At 46.1% G+C, this 21,505-nt stretch overlaps 1 protein-coding gene across 15 annotated transcripts in view; it reads left to right on the top strand.

The window, feature by feature from the left end:
- The window catches only part of BLTP1 (bridge-like lipid transfer protein family member 1), a 1,831,302-nt gene that overhangs the window by 1,242,537 nt on the left and 567,260 nt on the right, over positions 1-21,505 (top strand). For all 15 annotated transcript variants that reach the window (XM_086962202.1, XM_086962209.1, XM_086962198.1 and 12 more), the window contains one exon: positions 20,783-20,981. In XM_086962202.1, the coding sequence (XP_086818328.1) occupies positions 20,783-20,981 (199 nt within the window). The remainder of the gene's footprint in view (positions 1-20,782; positions 20,982-21,505) is intronic.

The following is a 21,505-nucleotide window of genomic DNA, read 5'->3' as shown; positions in this document are numbered from 1 at the left end:
TTTTTACATTCACTCTTTTATTGCGAATTCCATAATGTGGCAGCCAGCAGTAATTCAGGGGTGCTCTGGAGGTGCCATAATTGTATAATATTACTTTTAACTGCAGATTCCTCACCTTGTGAATACCCCTGGTGCCTTTCTTCAATTTTCGAAGCTTAGTCTAATTTCAGCCTGGCATGTGCTCTAATAAACATCCATTGTTTGGCTGCACATAAGTTCAAAGTTTTCTCCTAACTTCCTGCCCTGCCTTATTGCCATATCTTTTTAACTGAGACCTGCCGCCTTGAAGTCTCAGGATCCAGCTTTGCTATTGCTATTTTAGAGGGATATTTAATTGTTTCCTGCAATACGAATGTCCGGACAGGGTGTCTTTGCTGTTCAAATTCCATACACTGGCTATCGAGGAAGTTTAGGATCTAGCTGTACAGCTGACATTCGTCACCCAGTGTACAACGTCTAAGGACATCTTCCTTTTAGTAAAATGCACACCCACTGCCCATAAGACATTTCTAGAAAAGCTCCTGATTTTGATGGAGCTATTTCCATCAAAGTGACAACTATGTTATTTTAGTATCTGGGCCAAAGAGCATTTGGTACTCAAGCAAGTAACTTTCTGCAGGCCTTGTTAAATCCATGTGTCTATCAGATGTTATGAGGCCCACCCCCATTGTGAAGCACAGTCCACCAAAATTAGTGGACATAGGTGAAGTATGTCCTCTCACCTGGGCTGATTATAAGCTACTAAACTTCTTAGCTTCTATATAGTCACCTTGGTGGTAAACTACTCTTTGTATAGAGGACAACTCATTACTAGGACAAACTTGATGTGGCCCAAGCATGTGATTGGATTAATGCTGTTTGAGATGCATTTAGCAACTACCCGAAAAAATTAGTTTGTAACTTCAATACAATACATGACTTGTTGACCACCACAATCTTCCTCAGACAGAAGTACTCTTTAATAATAAGAACTCTCACACTGCTTGCTCACCTTAGAATTCAGAAAGGAAAGATTTAAGATGCAACAGATGGACGATCTTGGTGCTGATCCTGGTCAGAGTGAATTCACAGGTTCTTTCACTCTCAGCTAAGATCCTATAAGCAAAGCGTCATTACTTGCAACATTTTCTATAGTGATAACTTAATCTCTGAGGTTGCTAACTTATCCAGGACATTATTCCAAGTTACTTCAAAGATTAATATCGACAATAGCCTCACAATAGCCTTAAGATGAATCCCACTCAAATACTGCCTTTAAGTGAGAACTTAGCCACCTTCTTTCGCTAAAAGATTAGGTATATCCATGAAGAAATTACAAAGATTCCCAATACGTTCCATCCGCAGGACCTGGCTACGCAATAGACTTTTGTCTCCAGGTTCTTCTCTAACCAACCAACTATCCTAAGATTTTCAAAAAGGAATTACTGATTTTTGCACCTTCCAAAAATGTGGCTAGCTGGACAAATATCTGTAAAGTGTAGATCTTTAAAATCCTTGCTCCTTCTGTAACTTGTGCCTTAACTCTATTCTTGAATGCCTCATTTAACACCCATGGTGGTGCCTTAGAAATAGAATAAAGCGGTGAATAAACCATTATTGGAAACATCTAAGTGTGATCTCACAGTTGACACTATTTGTAAACCATCTGCAAAGTTTGGGGAAGAATGTTTAGCCCTCTGGCTTACTTACACTGATTTACGTCTTCTGTTTTGGAGAAAATTCAATCTTGAATTCTCTCTCCATTCTGCTCTGATTCCTTCACACTGAGATATGAAGTTCCCCAGGGCTCTTCCCTCTCCTTATCCTCTTTCACATCTATCTCCACCCCTAAGCTGAAATTATCAGAGCCTTTGGGTATCAGGTGATGTGATATGCTGATGGCACCCAGTTCATTCTGAGAAATAGCAAATCAGTACATGAATTACAGGAGAACATGAATGACTTTTTTGTGGACATGTTCTAATGGATGTTTGCTCAAACTCCACTCCATTAAGATAGAAATGTTGCTGTCTGTACCAGACTGTCGATTTTCCTCTTATCTCGGACCTAAGTGTCAGGGGGAAGTGTCTTACCAATCAGGAAAGCCAGGTGTCTTGGCTTCAAGTTAGATAAATACCCTAACCTATGCTTCTAGATCAGTACAGTTATATAATCCTGTTACTGTCAGATGCAGATGCTAAAGGAGTCCTACCTTTAATTCTGGCCAAGCTATGTGCTACTCTTAACACACTTATAGGTCTAGACTAGATTATGGCAGTCGAGGGCTTGCGGGCCAACATCTTAAGGGAGCCAGGCCTCCCAATGCCAGACAGTGCTACCTGTCTGGTTCACGAGTTGTTTCTACCAACTGGGAAACTCCCTCCACAATCCACTAAACTCCTGACCATTATGTACACCAGCTATGTTAGAATCCTCCGGCTCACCCCGTTCCTGCAGCCTTATTCACCGTAGATACACATTAGTTCCATACCCCCCTTGCGGGACCTTCTTGGACGAGAGAAAATAGCGCTGTGGAATGCTGAGGGAGTGGATACCTTGGGCGCGTTGTTTCAGAACTTTGCCCTTGTGACATTTGAACAGCTTACTGCAGATCATATCGTACCCTTGGACCATTTCCTAGCCTATCGGACTCTGCTACTTGATATGCAGTGCAATTGTCAGATAAACAGATATCGCAGATACAGAGCCTGACGCACACCCTCTAGTACATACAGTTGACATAACAGGAATGGACGGCACTTTATAATGTGAATGTGGTGCACACGCTCTGTGGTTCACACCCTGCAAGATAGGCTACTCCCTCATCGACCACATTGGGAGCGTGACATAGGACGAGTACTGACACAGTGTGAATGGGACAATGGCCACCTTTAACCGCATAAGGACACTTACAAGGCGAATTTCAAGTATATACAGTATAACATACTCCACAGAACGTCCCTTACACCTGCACATTTTCACAGAATATATAAGAGCACATCCAGCTGTCCCAGATGCGACTCCCAGAACGCAGACATGGCACACATGTTCTGGACCTGCCTGGAAGCACTATTGTGGGGGACGTTGCGGATGCCCTGACAACTGTCATGGGGAGGGATGTCTTGTGAGTATGGAAGTGGGTCTATTGGAGCTATTTGGACAGAAAAAAACGGGAAAGCTACAAATGACTTAATGGATCTAGGCCTGCTCATGGCACGTAGGGCTTTTGCCATAAAGTGGAATGGCACTCACCTCCCATGGCTGCCTTATTGGTTTGCTGCTATGTTAAATTGGGACAGAGCTGAGTCAGTAGTCCTCCATAGAGAGGAGGCTAGAGGTTTATGTAGGACACCCATTGCACTGGAGTGGGGCGCACTGCTGCATGCTTTGCGGCTAGGGGATCATGTGTTGAATGGGAAGCTGTGACCGATTTTCACTCTGTATGTAAACCTTTGTTGAGCTCTCATCTCCATGGCTTTATTACTTCTCCTTGGCCTGTCTTTCAGAGTATTGCTTTTTGTACAATGCTGAAATTCCCTTTCCCTATGTTGTCGGGATTGCAATATTTGACCCACTTACAGCTCAGAGAAGTTCTATTGGATGCCCCTTACTGGTGCTGAATCACTTGCCTATCACTTACGCTGGGTTTTGGGCTTTGTGCGTCTGTTCTGACTTGCTTTTTGCCTTTGGATTCATTAGTAAGTTTTGATGAGGTACGAATTGAACCAATATCCCCTGATCTGGTGTGACACCTATTGTTATTTCTAGTGCTTATGATGTGCTGGGGTGCATATACATTGCTGTAGATCTAATTATAATATTGTCAAAACTATAATGGGTCCTGTACTATCAGAAAATCAATAACAATTGGTTAAAAAAACAAAAATAGACTAGATTATGGCAGTGCCTGTTATTCGAGCCTTCCTTCCTCTTCTATAAACAAATTGAAAAGTGTGCAGAAAGAATATGGGTGTCTGTTTTGCAAATTTAGAAAGTTCAACATGGTCCCTTATGACCATCGATCTCACCACTGATTGCTGATGTCTGTTGAGTTTCAGATAAAGGCTTGTTGCCTTTCTCATGAAGCTGTTTATGAAATCTGCCTGTATGTTCTTCAGAAACTGCTCCCAAGACACTTCCCCAGGAGATCATTGCGCTTTGGGTACCCTTCCGTGTTTGAGTCGTCCACTCTTTAAACAGTGACTGCAAGGCAGTCGGATCTTTTCTTCTGCTACTCCACCACTCTAGAATGCTCTGCTTATTCAACTACTTCAGCTTGAAAGCTGTGTAAATCTTAGTAAAGCGTTTAAGGCGCATTAATTCTGCCTAAATGCATGTCTCAGTTTTTAGTGCCAAAACGTTCCTGGGCATTTGTTTGCACTTCATAAATATCAACTCAGTCACTTACTTATGGAATTGAACAGAGATTGACTTGACCTTAATGCAGGTTCACTCTGCTTTGAACCTGCTCCTTAATGACTTATGAGAGGAAGGAAAAGCATTGACCACCTTTGCTTGCCCTACAGACCTACATCAATGGATTTTTATTAGAGGCTGTGAATAGACCTTTACTCAAGGTTCCTCAACATATTATGAAACAGAGGAGAAAAATGAATTATCTCATGCTTTGTGTGATGTTCTTGGAACGTAAGGAATCACACTGAGAGAGAGTAAACAATGTTTATTTAGACCATAGTCTTTAAAACCATACACAAACTTTGGATCCTCATAATAATAACGTAGTTAAACCACATTTCATTTTAACACCATTTACAAAAGATTAAAACCATAAAATTCTCAGTATTGGAAGAACAATTCTAAAAAAGTTTTAAAAACAGCATTCCTCTTTTAATTTCTCCTTCACAAAGCCCTGTGGCGCTTTCAAAAACTTCCCCAAAGCAACTGTAATATCTCGAGATGACATATCCATAAAAAGACAAGCAGCTTGAGCATGTGAATTCACCTTATATTTTAAAAATATCGGACATAAAAATACCTTCCGTATTGGTAAAATCAATGTGCAATCAAGCAATATGTGCAAAATATAATTTCTTACTCCTAGGCCACATTTACAAATGCCCTCCGTTTGGATCAATGCTGCTTTTATTTTCCCTTCTGCTTCCACGGGTTAATGCCCTCACGAACCCGTAGGATTTCGTGTTTTAGCCATTTATTGGGCAAAAAATCTAGATAAGGAAACCGGAACTCCCTTTCCCATGCGCTCCTTACCCAGTTATCCGATTTTGTCGCCTTCAGATAATCAAGGTCTTGTGATCTGGAGAGTTGAAGCCCTTGATCCCTGAGCATTCTCTTTGTAAAGACTATGTCCAGGGATGGCTGAGAAAGGCTCAAGTTTAGGTGCGCCACTACTGTCTGGAGGAGGATTGCCTTACCTCCCGTGCCCAAGTAAGGTTACTGGTTTGGATTTCCTCTCTGCACCATATTGAGACCTTTTGCGTGCCACCTGATTCCTGGTGTTTCCAGAATGTTAATAGGGACATTTGGGACTTTACATTCCAGGCTATTAGCCCTACTTCCATTCTGATTGCTTGAATCATGGAACTATTCGGTAATGACAGCAGCATTTTGAAAATGTTTCCTTCTTCACGATCCCACCCCCTTTTACCACTCAAATAGAGTACTTCTGCACCATACAGAACTTGCGGGGGTTCATAGCTTCAAATGCATTTAACAGGGGTCTATGTGACATGTCGCCAAATCTTTGTTAAAGTTTTTCAGGCCGCAGACTGACGAGAAGGCCTTTGCCGCTTGTGCCTCCAGGCGGGTACCACACGTCAAAGCACTATCAAACCAAAGGCCTAGATATTTATATTCACTTACAATTTCTAGTTTATCTTGTCCTAAAAACCAATTAACATTTTTATCTTTAACTCTCTTCCGAAATCGTAAGACCTTTGTTTTTTCCATATTGACAGTTAAAAGCTTTTTGTCACAATAATTGTAAACACATTTAATTTCCTTTGGAGCCCCATTTCAGTTTGGTCAAGGATCACAAGGTCATTCGCGTATAAGAGAAAGGGCAATTTATTTCTATTCATACGCGGACTCGTACTTTTTTCTATTTCTAGCACTACGGGAGATCTGCTAGAAAAATTGAAAATAGCAGGGGTGCCAAAAGGCACCCCTGTCTTAGCCCATTCTTAACAAGTATTTTATGAGTTAGTGACCCCTTTGTGTCTCTGATGACCTGGGCCCAGTTGTCACTGTGTAACTCTTTTAAAAAATTCAAAATGCCCACCGGTAAACCATAATGTTCGAGGCATGTGGGCTGCTGAATTCATATCTGTGCATAGATCGCCGCCTAGTGTTGGGTCCGGATGATTGCACATTGTTGTCCTGGAAGAGTCTTCGAAGTATCACGAGATAGGTGGCTCCTCCCCCGGACTACAGTGCGCATGGGCATCCTCTCCATCCTTAGATTGTTTTTTTCCGCCATTGGGTTCGGATGTACTTTTCTTTACTCAAGTTCGGAAACTCTTTAAAGGCCAAAAGGCCTTAGGGCGTCGGTATTGTTTCGATTGGTGCCGGGTTCTTGTTCCAGTTCTTCTTGAAGCAGGACGTCGAAGAGTGCCGCGTTGCCTTTTCGACACCGGAGGCCCGATCGTCGATGGAACGGAGCCCGTTCAAACGATGCCCCCTTTGCAACTCTTAGTACCTGCACATCGATGTACACCCGGTGTGCAACAAGTGCTTATCACCAGAGCACGATGAGAACAACTGTCTAGCTTGTGCTCGGTTCAGGTCGAAGAAGACGCTACGACTCCGACGCGCAGCGAGGCAAACTATGTCGAAGCAAGCGCCCGACCCGGTGAATATTTTTGACGAGGACGACGATGAGATCGTCGAGACGGAGGATCCAGAACACCAGTCGGATCCCGCTTCGGAGCATGACTCCACCTATTATGGAGACAACGAGTACAACGTCGAAGAAGAAAACGTCGACGAGGTAAGGGACGACGTATCCCCCATCAGAGCCGTTGATGACGACTCGAGCGATGAACCAGGCCCAACAGTCGGTACAGGGCCCAAAACAGACTCTCAAAGGCTTTTAATGGTTCAGGTCGAGGCATCGCCGGAAGGCCTTAGCCAAGATCATCAAGAACATTCTATAGCCCCGCGTCAAGGCCCGGCTAAGAATACAGCACATGAGCCATTGGTTCAACTGGTCAAAACGAAACCAAAAGCCATTGAGTCAAAACCGAAACTGCTTAAGACAGTCTTCGGGTCTAAAAGCTCAGACCCATCGGAGTCGACAAAAACAAAAGGTGTTGACGACCCTGCGGGGTCAAAAGTGAAAAGCGTTGAACCGAAGATCGGTGCGCTGAAGTCCGCCATTAAAGCTAAGCACGCCGAACTGAAGAAGTCGACACAGACGGACAGCGACACAAACAAGGGACTCGAGTCTCTGAAGATTCTCGATCCGAAGCATCCGGTCGACAGGCCGCAGCTCGTCAAAGGCCTCGAGTCAAAATCCAAAAGCGCCTCGAAGGAACGCGTCGAATCAAAGCAAAAAAAGCGTGCCTCTGACGCCACATGCACCGACGTCGTCGCAAAGCCAGAAACTTATTGGCGAGAAGGCCAAGTCGGTCGACCCTACATCGACGCCGGCACCGAAGAAGGCGGGCCTATCTAAGGACATTATTCCAGCGATAAAATTCGGATTGCCACCAACTGCACGCCCCAAGGCGCTCGTTCCAGAACCTGGGGTCGAAACACCCAAGCAAGTGTCATTGGGAAAACGGCGTCATCCTTTGGAAGAGGACGTTATGTACCAAGAGCCCTCATATGATGACCAGTCGAAGCTACATATCGACTCCGAATTTGGTAGGCTTACTATTTACCAACGGAAAATTAGGTCAGAAACTCCTCTGGAATCATACAAAATTCCACTCAAAAAGAAAAGGGATTCTGTGACATCACCTGTCCTTTTTGAGCCTGTGAGGTACCATGGCCAAGACACTTCTGCGTACTCACCCACGCCCACTGCTGAGGATCTAGGGTATGACGATGATGAACAATATCATTACCCTGCGGACACTGACCAAGATGACCAGTCACAAGCCTGGGCAGACGCTGCTGACCAGGGGGAATGACAGACTATTCCTGATACTCCCTCTTATCCTGTAAAAACTTCACCAACAGAGGATACAGCTGCGTTCAACGCTTTAATTGAAAGGGCAGCACTAAATCATGATGTGGACATGCATGCTGACCCCGTTGAAGAGGACTTCCTGTTTGACACTTTCTCCACTTCAGAGAAGTCTGTTAAAACTTTGCCAATGCTAAAAGGTGTCCTTAAACATGCAGGGGACATTTTCAAAGAAACCACTAGAGCAAGGGTTATTAACCCCAGAATTGAAAGAAAATACAGACCGGCGCCTGTGGACCCTACATATTTTAAGGGCCAGCTGCCGTTAGACTCTCTGGTGGTCTCAAATGCTCGTAAGCGCGCCAACTCACAAACTACGGGTCATGCTCCTCCTCCAGACAAAGAATCAAAAGTATTAGAAGCTTCTGGGAAAAGGGTGGCTGCTCAAGCGGCTAATATCTGGAGGATTTCTAATACACAGGCGCTATTAACCAGATATGATAGGGCGTATTATGACACTCTAGAACAACTGCTACAACATTTGCCTGAGGCCTACAAGGAGGGAGCTGAGATGCTAATACAGGAGGGTAAACTCATTTCCAACGCATCCATCAAATGTGCGCTAGATGCAGCAGGCACCGCAGCCAGGGCCATCAACACAAGTGTCATGCTCAGGAGACCTGCTTGGTTGCGCATCTCTGGGTTCAAGCCAGAGAATCAAACTACTTTACTAAATCAGCCTGTGAACCCTGATTTTTTATTTGGCCCTGATGTTGACACAATTTTAGGAAAAAAAAAGACACAGAGACAGCCAAATCTATGGGTGCCTTGCAGTCCCAACAGTTCAGAAGCGGTTCCTTTCGTTGCTCCAGTAACAAAGGAGCTACACGAGGTCAGGCATCACAACAGATTCAATACAATAAAGGGAGCACACAAACCACCTATAATAAAAATAATAGAGGTGGATACCATGGCAACAGCAGCAAAGGCAGAGGAAGAGGGAATAACAACACCAGGTCCTCTGCCAATACGAAACAGTGACGACTCGTCTCTGCCCCCGGACCATTTAACACCAGTCGGGGGGCGATTACAACAGTTCCTGCCAGTCTGGGAGAGCATTACCACAGACAGGTGGGTGAGACAACTTATTCAGTACGGCTATTGTCTAGAGCTAACTTCCACTTCACCCAACATACCCCCAAGGCACCGTCCTATGTCCGCAGATCACATAGACTTATTGCAGCAAGAAGTTATCAGCATGCTGCAAAAAGGGGCCATAGAACTCGTCCCCAGACAGGAACAGGGTACAGGGGTATACTCGCTGTACTTCTTAATCCCCAAAAGGACGGGTCTCTCAGGCCAATACTGGACCTCAGGCCCCTAAACCAATACATCTTGTCAGAACATTTCCACATGCTCACTCTACAGCAGGTTCTACCATTGCTCAGTCAGGGAGATTTCCTCGCAACACTAGACCTAAAGGACGCATATTTCCACATCCTGATACATCCAGCTCACAGGAAGTATCTCAGGTTTACCATACAAAATCAGCACTACCAGTTCAAGGTATTGCCTTTCGGGGTGACAACAGCCCCCAGGGTGTTTACCAAGTGTCTAGCGACAGTAGCTGCGCACCTACGGAGAAACCATAATCTGAAAGAGACACGTTAGTGATAGATTCCAAACCATAGTCACGTCTACCCCTATCTGGACGACTGGCTCATCCAAGCAAAGTCGGCCCAGCAATGTGCCAGCCACATGTCCCGCACTTTTCACCTCCTACACAGCCTCGGATTCTCATTAAACTACACTCACTTTAATTTGGGAGTCTCCTGAGGCGGAAGCCGGGAGTGAATCTCTAGCTTTTAAAATCTTTGTTGTGTGATACTTTGATTTTTAACTTCACTTCCCTGTGCATTTAAACAGCGCTCCTAGCGCTGCAACGAACGCTACCTGTCGCCATCACTGAGGGCGAGGCGCCACGGCGGACACGCCCACCTCAGCTGGCCACGCCCCCCCCTGACACTATAAAGTGCGCGCAGCTGGAAAAGCGCGACACTTTAATTTGGGAGTCTCCTGAGGCGGAAGCCGGGAGTGAATCTCTAGCTTTTAAAATCTTTGTTGTGTGATACTTTGATTTTTAACTTCACTTCCCTGTGCACTTAAACAGCGCTCCTAGCGCTGCAACGAACGCTACCTGTCGCCATCACTGAGGGCGAGGCGCCACGGCGGACACGCCCACCTCAGCTGGCCACACCCCCATGTTCCCTCTCACACGGACATAAAAGATGTGTCTCGCCAGGAAGCGCAGCGGACGGGCGCAGCGGGCGCGCCGTCAGCGCGCCGAAGGCGCGCCAAAGGCAAGCCCGTCTGGGCCCGTCCGGGCCTGGACCGGGCCCAGGGCCAGTCCCCCTGCCTCTTCCACTAGCACTGCCCGCATCTGCTGGACTCCTGCTCAACTTCACTCACTCAATACGTGCCATTGCCCGACCAGCCCTCGCTGCATCCCTAATCACCTGGAAACTGCTCCTTACCACTGCTCACTATGCAGCTTCTCACTCCCGCCCTGCCATCCTCGACTCTCCCCTTGCCCCCCTCCACAGCCACTCCCCTCTAATCAGTACACCTTGCGAGCCGGGTTGGTTAATTGTCGATCTCTTCCCTGTCACGCCAATGACATCTGGATGTCCATCTCGTCTGACGAATGGGATATTCTCTTCCTAACCGAGTCTTGGATCACTGACTCTTCCTCGCCGGATATCTATCTAGCTATCCCCCCAGGCTATGACATCAAATGCCTGAATCGGGCTGGAGGTAAGTCTGGAGGCGGTCTAGCCGTCATATTCAAATCCTCTTTCCAGCTGACTTTCACTAAACTTACTGATATAGGCACAATCGAAGCCATGTACTTCTCTGTCTCTGACTCTGCATCAGTTATCTTGGCTGGCATACTAGTTTATTCTCCCCCCCCCGTTACTGCCCCTTCCCTCACTGCCCTTGTCCACCTTGTGGCTGACCTATCTATTAAACACCATAACTTCATTGTCCTGGGCGATTTCAACCTCCACATAGATAATCCGCTATGTGCTAAGGCTACCAACCTGGTAGATTCTATGGAGAGTCTCAATCTCAAACAACTGGTTGCAGGTCCCACTCATGTGGCAGGCCACACTCTGGACCTTATATTCGCTAATTTTCCACTCATCGCTGTTCTTCAGCCTCTCCCTTTAACCTGGACCGATCACTACCTTATCCCATTCTCTCTCACCGTGGGACGCAAATCTGCCCCAATGGTTCCTAGGAAGGAGCTGGGAAGAAAGTGGCACAAGGTTACTTGCGCTACCTTGGACCCTATATTCCACTTTCAGTCGGAGTACCTCTCCCCGGACATTGATAAAAATGTTTCTAGGTTAAACTCCACTCTCCTCAAAGCGATTGATTCTATTGCCCCCCAGATAACCATCTCCTCCACTAGGTCGCGACCCTCTGCTCCCTGGTTCTCCACCCCCCTTCGGGAGGAGAAAAGCAGATGTAAGGCTCTCGAACGCAAGTGGAGACTTAACTACGACCTTGAAGCCAAACATCTTTACAAAACGGCCCTAAAACAATTCCTTAAACTCAAAAAAAGCGCAATGAAAGATCACTTTGCTGCTCAAATTAATAAAGCCAAAAATTCATCAAAAACGCTCTTTAACATCGTTAAAGACTTTATTAACCCTCCGGCTAGGGCCCCCCAGACCACCGCTAGTCAGGCTTTCTGCGAGGGACTTTCAGATTTCTTTCTGGAAAAAATCAATAAACTCTGTGTCTCCTTCCCCACTGTATCTGTCACCCAGTCTTCTTTCACTAATCCCCCAGAGTCTCCGTCCTTCCATTCATTCAACAAACTCAACCAGGACGAGGCCATCAGACTACTCATTTGCTGTAAATCCGGTGCCCCCTCTGATCCTGTCCCCGCTAAAGTCATGGGAGAACTGGCGCCTTCACTTGCTTGCCCTTTCCTGTCCGTCTGGAATGCCTCCCTTCACCATGGCTTCTTCCCTACCACCTGGAAGGAGGCATTGGTGATCCCCATTTTGAAAAAGGCAGACGCAGACCCCGCTGTCTTTACCAACTACCGTCCCATTTCCCTTCTTCCTAAACCCGCCAAGGTCCTGGAAAAGGCCGTACAGCTCCAACTTACGGAATACTTAGAAGATCATTCTCTGCTACATGGATCCCAATCCGGTTTCAGAGCCGGATTCAGCACGGAGACGGCCCTGCTAGAAGTATCTGAATCCATCCGAGAATGCGTGGACAGGGGCGAGGAGGCCATGTTGGTTATCCTCGACCTGTCCGCTGCATTCGACACGGTCTCTCATCCTATCCTCCTTGATCGTCTCAAGCAGATAGGCATAGGTGGCACTGCCCTCAGCTGGATCGAGTCCTTTCTCTCACATAGAAGTCAAAAGGTACTGCTACGTCCTTTCAAGTCAGAGAAAAAACCTCTGTCCTGTGGGGTGCCGCAGGGCTCTGCCCTCAGCCCCCTGTTTTTCAACGTCTACCTGGCCCCCTTGGCTGACGTTGTGGAGTCCTACGGAGTCAGGGTGGTCTCTTACGCTGACGACACACAGCTGGTGTTTTCCTTTAGGGACCACTCGGACTCCGCACTCCTCAATTTCCGCCAATGCCTCAATAACATCAGTGGCTGGATGACTGCTAATCACCTCAGATTGAATGCAGATAAAACTGAGGTTCTGTTTTTCAATCAGAAAACCCCTATCCCCTCTTCTTGGTGGTGGCCCACAGCGCTCGATCCTGCCCCGTCCCCTGTCCACTCGGCGCGGAATCTCGGCTTCCAATTTGATGATTCCTTGTCATGCAAAACCCAGATCAATAAAGTTACTTCCGCCTGCTTTATGAAACTTCGCATGATAAGAAAGATCCTACCCTATCTCCCCTTGGATTCCCGCCGCACAGTCACCCAGGCTCTCATCACGTCCCACTTAGACTATGCAAATAGTCTCTATGCAGGGGCTCCACAGTACCTGATAGGCCGGCTGCAGATTGTCCAGAATGCTGCAGCCAGACTGATCGGCAATATCCCGTACCGTCAATCTGTCTCTGCTTACCGGAGGGAACTCCACTGGCTCCCAGTGGCCAGCCGTATTCAATTCAAGGTCCTTTCTCTTACCTACCGAGCTGTCAACAACTATGGACCTACCTATTTGAAAAAACGGGTCTCTTTATCCTGCTCCACCAGGTCCCTTAGATCCAATGACCTCCGCCTCCTGATCTCGCCCCGGTTCAGATTGTCTAGAACCGGTGGCAGAGGTTTCAGTGTCATTGCTGCCAGACTGTGGAACTCCCTTCCGCTCGAGCTGAGGTTCTGTCCTTCCGAAACAATCTTCCGAGCCAAACTTAAAACCTGGCTCTTCTCTGGACTCTAGTCTTCCCATTTTCTTCCTTTTCTTCACTCCCCCTTTCCCTTGGCTATTCCTGAATTTTAGCGCCGGGACACCCCTTCGGGGGTAGCTGCGCGCTCTACAAACTACATAAAATAAAATAAATAAGTCTCATCTCCAACCCGCCCACGTACAACAGTACCTGGGGGCGACTATAGACACTCTGGCTGCAAAGGCACGGCCAAACCTAGCGATATTCAACAGCATTCAATTGCTGATTCACAAATTCAGACCCCAACACGCGCTACCAGCACGGGCGTTTATGCAGTTGATAGGCATGATGGCCTCCTGCATCTTCATAGTCCCTCACGCGAGACTACACATGCGTCCGCTTCAAGAGTGCTTAGCACGGCAGTGGAACCAGGCTCAAGGACAGTTAAAAGATCTAGTGTTGGTGACCGGTCGCGCATACAACTCTCTGCATTGGTGGAATCCGCAAAACCTTTGCAGGGGACGACCGTTCCAGGAGCCTGTACCACAAATAGTGCTGACGACGGGCGCATCTCTCCTGGGCTGGGGAGCGCATGTCCTCCATTACACAGTGCAGGGACTATGGACGACACAGCAAAAGAAGATGCACATCAACCTGCTGGAACTGATGGCAATCTTCATGGCACTGAAAGCGTTCAAGGTACATTTGTGCAACAAAGTCGTGTTGATCCAGATGGACAACATGACTGCCATGTACTACATACAGAAGCAGGGAGGGACACACTCTCCGCAGTTGTTACATCTAGCGCAAAGCATGTGGCAGTGGGCCATTCAGAGGAACATATTCCTCATGGCGAAACACCTCCCAGGCAAGGACAACCAGATGGCGGATCTGCTCAGCAGGCACAGCCACCAAATGCACGAGTGGGAGATACATCCCTCAGTGCTCCTACCGTACTTCCAGCAGTGGGGCCACCCAGAGATAGCCCTGTTCGCCACAAGGGAAAACGCAAAATGCCAAAACTTCGCAGCCAGGTTTCCACATCCGCAGTCTCAGGGCAATGCGATATGGATGAACTGGTCAGGCAGGTTTGCGTACGCTTTTCCCCCAGCCCCGCACATACCACTAGTGGCACGCAAACTGCGACAACACTCTATGACACTCATCCTAGTTGCTCCAACGTGGGCGAGGCAACCGTTGTACACCACGTTCCTAGAACTTTCCGTGGTGCCTCATCAAAGGCTACGATTAACACCCAGTCTTTTAACGCAGAGCCATGGAGACATTCAGCACCCAGATCCGTAACAGTTGAACCTTGCGATCTGGCTCCTGAAGTCATAGAATTTGGTTACCTGAACTTGCCTCCTGACTGTATGAATATTATCAAAGAGGCAAGAAGACCTACAACCAGAGCATGCTATGCGGCAAAGTGGAAACTTTTTGTCATCTATTGTACCAATAATGACATACATCCGCTAGATGCATCTACTCAAAACATCATATGTTACCTCCTACATTTACATAGATGCAATCTAGCCTACAGTTCCATATGTATACATTTAGCTGCAGTGGCAGCTTATCTTCAGAACAGGCAACACCTTTCCCTCTTCAGAGTACCTGCTATTAAAGCTTTTATGGAGGGACTCAAACGAGTGATTCCTCCTAGACACCCACCTTCTCCTGTCTGGAACCTGAACGTGGTTCTAACCAGACTTATGGGGCCACCTTTTGAACCTCTACACTCATGTGAGATACAATTCCTAACGTGGAAAGTGGCTTTCTTAGTGGCAATTACATCACTTAGAAGAGTTAGTGAGCTACAAGCCCTAACTATTCAGGAACCATTCATACAATTTCATGCAAATAGGGTAGTGCTACGTACAAACCCAAAATTTATGCCAAAGGTGGTATCCTAGTTTCACATCAATCAGACTATCGAACTGCCAGTGTTCTTCCCAAATCCAGATTCAGTGGCAGAAAGAGCTCTACATACCCTGGACGTTTAAAAGAGCTCTCCTGTACTATATAGACAGGACAAAACCTTTCAGAAAGACTAAGCAACTGTTTGTTGTCTTTTCACCACAGCACAAAGGCAACCCCATTTCTAAATCGGGTATAGCCAGATGGATTGTTAAGTGTATACAAATTTGTTATCAGAAAGCTAAACGCACATTAACAGTTCCCCCAAGAGCGCATTCCACACGCATGTTAGGGGCATCCATGGCTTTCCTAGGAAACATTCCTATAGAAGACATATGTAGAGCAGCCACATGGACTACCATACATACATTTACCAAACACTACTGCGTAGATGTACACTCCAAACAGCAGGCAGCTGTAGGACAGGCTGTACTCAAAACTCTTTTTCAGGCTGCTGCAGCTGGCACAGGCAACCACCGCTAGGGGGGGACACTGCTATACATTCTATGCACAGATATGAATTCAGCAGCCCACATGCCTCGAACGGAATATGCTACTTACCAGTATGCATCTGTTCTTGGCATGTAGGGCTGCTGACATTCATATCGCCCTCCCTCCTCCCCGGTGCCTGTCGCAGCTGTAGCACTCAGAATTATTCTTAGCATGGACATCACTTACTGTATCATACTCCATCCCTGCCACAATGGCGAAAAACAATCTAAGGATGGAGAAGATGCCCATGCGCACTGTAGTCCGGGGGAGGAGCCACCTGTCTCGTGATACTTCGAAGACTCTTCCAGGACAACAATGTGCAATCATCCGGACCCAACACTAGGCGGCGATCTATGCACAGATATGAATGTCAGCAGCCCTACATGCCAAGAACAGATGCATACTGGTAAGTAGCATATTCCTTCCCAGGACTTCCCAGAGGCTATTGCGGTCCACAGAGTCGAAAGCCGCCCGGAAGTCGACAAAGCAACAAAACTGTTTGCCATTTTGCTCTATCGATTTCCTGGCCAGCGCCCACAATGCAAAGCAGTGATCTATAGTGGAGTGGCCTTCTTCAAACCCTCCTTGTTCAACTGGCCCAATAGATCCCTGTTGGACCCAATCTTTTAGTTTACTTAATATTATTTTCGCAAAAATCTTTTCTCCTTATTATAGAATTGTGACTGTCACTTATCGTTAGAAAGGAGCATAAGCAAAAGTGTTCTTTACCCCGGTAAATCTGCTTCTTATTTAAGAAGTGTGTTGTCAGCACTAATAGGGTGAGAAGAAGAGTCTTAGGCTTTTTCTTTGGGAATTTATGATACAGGGGCCAAGTATAATGACGCTTGAAGAAGATACATCAGGATGTACTCCTTTCTCTCTAGGTTAATTCAATGAGTATGCTGGTCATATTTCCGTTTGAAATATGGCTAAGCTTGAAAACATTCAGGAGATTTCCAATGCCTTGCAGTTCCTCTTTTGGCTATAATAGTGCCAATGACAATTAGAGAATGGTCCCCACAACATCCTCCCAGGCACTCCAGTATACCCAACAGAGCAATTTGGCCAAGGGGTCCATGGGTCTCCCAAGTATTCACAACAGAGAATACTTGGGAGACCCATGGGAGAGAGAGAGAGAAAACTCAACAGATTAAAGGTTTCCAATAACAGGACCCCACCAGACCATGTGAAAGAAATCACTCTTCTCTTCAGGGTAGCAGAAGCATGTGGTTAAAGGAAGTTTCTTCACTTGCCACAGCCTCCTGGGAGTGTAGCAAGTAGTGTGTAAGTATTTTAATTGTATGAGACGAAATCTGGAAGAGATTAAGAGATCATGTTGGGCCATTTTCGCATCCCTCCATTCACTGTCATCCAAAGATCATTGACTAGCCTCTGATCTCTCCTTCCACTTTAAAAGAATTCTGGGAGTTAATAACTAAGGATTTGTAAACATGATATTCCTCCTTCCCCCAGGGACCCCTTAGGGGGTTTAGCTTCAAGCTTGCTATATATCAGGGGGTGTCAACAAGGAGGCCCCAAGTGGTATGGCCATGCATGGCAGAGTTGAAACCATTTATAAAGCTGAGAATTATTCAGTTCGTAATGTATGTGGAGATCCTGGAAAGAAATGATATGGGAGCCCTGCCAGATATCTCCTAGTTTCGAGATCGTAATGAGATTCCAGTTGGTGACTTCCTATAGACTGGTGCCATGTCTAAATCACCAATCCTGCCACAGGAAGGGCTGCCAGCATGACCCTCTCATCCCGCCCAATAATGAAATGAAATGAAAAGAATGAAATGAAATGAAAAGCGCGATAGCTACCCTCAGGCGTCCTAGCGCTCAGACGTCACAACTGGTTAACAGCGGTCAGTGCTAGTCAGGTTTATTGAACAGCTAAGTTTTCAAGAGTTTGCGGAAAACAAGCACTTTGGGTTCCGATCTAAGTTGGAGGAGAAGGGAGTTCCAAAGCCCGGCCGCGTTGTAAGGAAAGGAGCGACCTCCGCATCTGGACCTCTTTATCATTAGTATTTGGGCCAGTAAGGCCGTGCTTGATCTGAGCTGTCTTGTTGGGTGGGAGGTGGTTATCAGGGGTTGGTTGATTGTGGCACCCGTCCCCCAGAAGGATCGATGGGCAATACACATTGCCTTGAACTGGATCCTTTCCCTAACTGGGAGCCAGTGTAGGTCCCTGAGTCTGGTTTTGACAGAGGAGCGGCGGGAATTTGGAGGAGGGTTCTTGCGGCACAGTTTTGAATTATTTGTAATTTGTTTAAGGTAGACTGGGGTGCACCCAGGTACAGGGCATTTCCAAAATCCAGGCGGGACAAAATTAAGCCCTGGACCATAGTCCGTCTAGAATCAAACGGAAGGAGGGGTCGGATTTTACGCAGGAGCCTTCGGTACGGGGGCGACTCCTAGGCATGGGGGCCATAGTGAGTCGATGGTGTTATTCGTGGGGGTACCCAGGAGCATCAGCTCTGTTTTTTCCCCGTTCAGTTTGAGGCAGGTGAAGGTCATCCAGTTGTGGACTGCTTCCAGACATTCCCTGAGGTTACTCTGTGCGCCTTGGGAGGGATTGAGAGCCACCACTCGCTGAGTATCTTCCGCGTAGGTAGTGATTTTTACACCAAAAGGGCGGACGATCTCAGCTAGGGGGCTCATGTAAATATTAAACCATGTAGGGCTCAAGGAGGAGCCCTGCGGTACGCCACAGCCAAGGAGTTTGCTGGATGAAGTGTTATTGCCCTCGAAAACCCGGAAAGATCGGTTGGACAGGAAGGATTTGAGCCAGGTTAATGCCAGGCCCGTTATTCCCCTGCTGCTGAGTCTGTGCAATAAGATGTTATGGTTCACTGTGTCGAAGGCGGCACTTAGGTCAAGGAGGATAATGGAGGCAGAGCCTCCATTATCTAAGATCTTCTTAGCCTCCTCTGTTACGGCAACCAGGGCAGTCTCGGTCCCATGCAGGGGACGGAAGCCAGTCTGAGTGGAGTCCAGAATGTTATTGGTCTCCAACTAATTTGTTACCACAGTGTTTATATGTTTTTCAAGAACTTTGCTCATCCATGGCAGCAGGGAGATTGGACGGTAGTTGGCTGGGTTGTCTTGGTCCAGATTTGGTTTTTTTAAGAGGGCCTTTACCATGGCTTGCTTCCATGGAAGAGGGACGATGCCCGCGTAGAGGGAATTATTTAATAGTTCCAAGAAGGTGGAGATGATGTGGGCATCAACTGAGAGTAGGACATGAGGAGGCGCTGGGTCGTTGGGGGAGCCGGATTTCACCTGGTGCATAATAAGTTTTAGAGTATATGCATCCAAGGGGGGGGGGAGTGGTCAAGTGTGGTAAGGGGAAGGGGGGGGAGTGGTCAAGTGTGGTAAGGGGTTGGGGCTCAATTCGTGGCGGGGTTTTGGTGTCGTTCGGGGGCTGGTGAAAGGATGTGTAGATTTTTCCTATTTTTTGATCGAAGAAATACTGCTCAGGCTGACTTTCAAGTGAGAAAAAACAATGTAGTAACATTTGGAAGCAATCAGGGGGTCAGGGAGCAGTATAACAAATATAATGTGCTGTTTGACTTGAGCGACTTGACCACAGAATGCAGGGTCCTGTGTCCACCCATTCAGCCAGTCGTTTAGCACTAGGGTTTTTGAGGCCCAGTAGTACAGACTCTGGTCCACCGCACCCATCCCACCATCAAAGTAGGACTGTGTTCATTTATTGAACTCCACACAAGGAGTTTGATTTGCCCTCATTAAAAAAAGCGCACCTTGGCCAACAGATTCCCAAACCAACTTTTGGGAATTATTATTGGGAGATTTTGCAGAGCATAACTACTTGGCCCAGGATATTAAGCGGGAGTTTAGCCTACTTGCGCAGGTAATTTTTGGTCCTAGCCACTTAAGTGACAAGATTAAAATTACAAGTGAATCTAGGCTCTAGGACAATGTAGAAGTACTGAAAGCTTAGCCTGCATATGAGGAGACAGGAATGTCAGTCCACCTTTACTCTATCACCTTTAATCAGAACCTGGAGTGACTTGGACCAATTAACTTTGAGGCTTGAGACTTCCCTCAACCACTGTACTATCTGAATCAGGTCAGGGTCTGCCTCTTGACGACAGGACATAAATAAAAGAACATCGTCCGCATATAGTACAGTAGGGTCTTCCATTCCCTCACCTTCTGTAGCTTTTAATTCTGCATGTAAAGAGGTCACCCATTACCATTCAGAGGCGTAATTTTTTATTACATTATTTTGACAATCTTAGTTGTCTGTGAAAACATATGGAGTAAATGAATAGCAGTGGCAGTACGTAGAAATGAACTATAAAATACTTCATAATACCATTTAAAAAAACTGAACTCAATATTATGCTCGTCTTTGATCCTTCATTTCTGTAACCTCTCTTCCTCACACTCAACACAACTTTTTTCTGCTCTGCAGTTTCTTCTTGTGATGTTTTAAATCCTTCCTGGGGCTTAATGGAGTGTCCACTGTCATTGGCGCTTCTTTATTTACTTATTCAAATGCATCAGGACTGTACCTATTAATTGTTAAATGTGTTATTGTGCGTACCTCTGATTTGAATGGAAATTAGCTTGCATGTCTGTCCACGTGGTGTTTTTTGGTATCTCTCTATTGGTTCTGTAGAAACATAACTAATAACGACTGTTTTGGATGTGCATTATAAAGTCCTCTTTATTTATAAATGAGAAATAATCTGACATTCTTAGCAATGATGTTAGTTATTTTACAGGCATTTTTGAACTTCTGCAAAATCCATTGTATGCAAATAGCTTGATGGAAGTCATATTTCTGGTACAAATTGCTTATTTTACAGCATATTCAAAGTATAAGATTTAGCACTTAGATAAATTTACTTTCACGGTTCTATGTGTTCATAGGCTAATCACACTGCTGAGTTTGATACCGGTTCTGCTCTAGTCCTGACGATTGAGAGCACTCTAATTACTGCCTGCTCTTCGGAATCCTTGGTCAGCAAAGGCCATTTCAAAAACTTCTGCATTCGCTTTGCTGAAGGATTTGAGACTTCTTGGGACGATTGGAAACCAGAAAAACGAACCGACCTGGTCATGAATGCTTGTGAGTATTTTGTTTAGTAAATGTCTGGCTCACAGTTTGGCAAAAGCGTACAGGAACAAAAAATCCTACAAGACTAGCGAATATCGTTGAGATGTGTTAATTGTTACCATTCTGCATATGTTCTCTCCAGTCTCGTGCTATTACAGTTGTTTTCAAATTTTAACAGCTTATTGCTATTTTTTTCCTGACAAGGTAGATATTGAGCTTACCATAATGGTACAGGTTCTATCATCACTTCACTCCCTGTTACAAATACTATAGAGCCCCAGAGTCCGGAAAGACAAGATAAAGATCATAGTTAAAAGATGTACTAAGCATTTTAGCCGCTGCAAGCGCTCTATTTCGGCATTTGTAACTGTTAAAATGCTTTTTCGAAGGTACTAATTCCATTTCAGAAGTTGGAAAAGTATTACAGACTCCTACAATGGGATTTAGTCTGGATGTTGATTCGGTATCTTGGGAAGGGTGTGTTGTAGGTCTCCCTTCCAGACACCAAATCAGTAGCTTATCTATCAATGTTTTTC

This window comes from Lissotriton vulgaris, chromosome 3_1 (assembly GCF_964263255.1).
Source record: "Lissotriton vulgaris chromosome 3_1, aLisVul1.2, whole genome shotgun sequence".
Classification (NCBI taxonomy): Eukaryota; Metazoa; Chordata; class Amphibia; order Caudata; family Salamandridae; genus Lissotriton; species Lissotriton vulgaris.
This window is presented reverse-complemented; position numbering and strand designations above follow the sequence as displayed.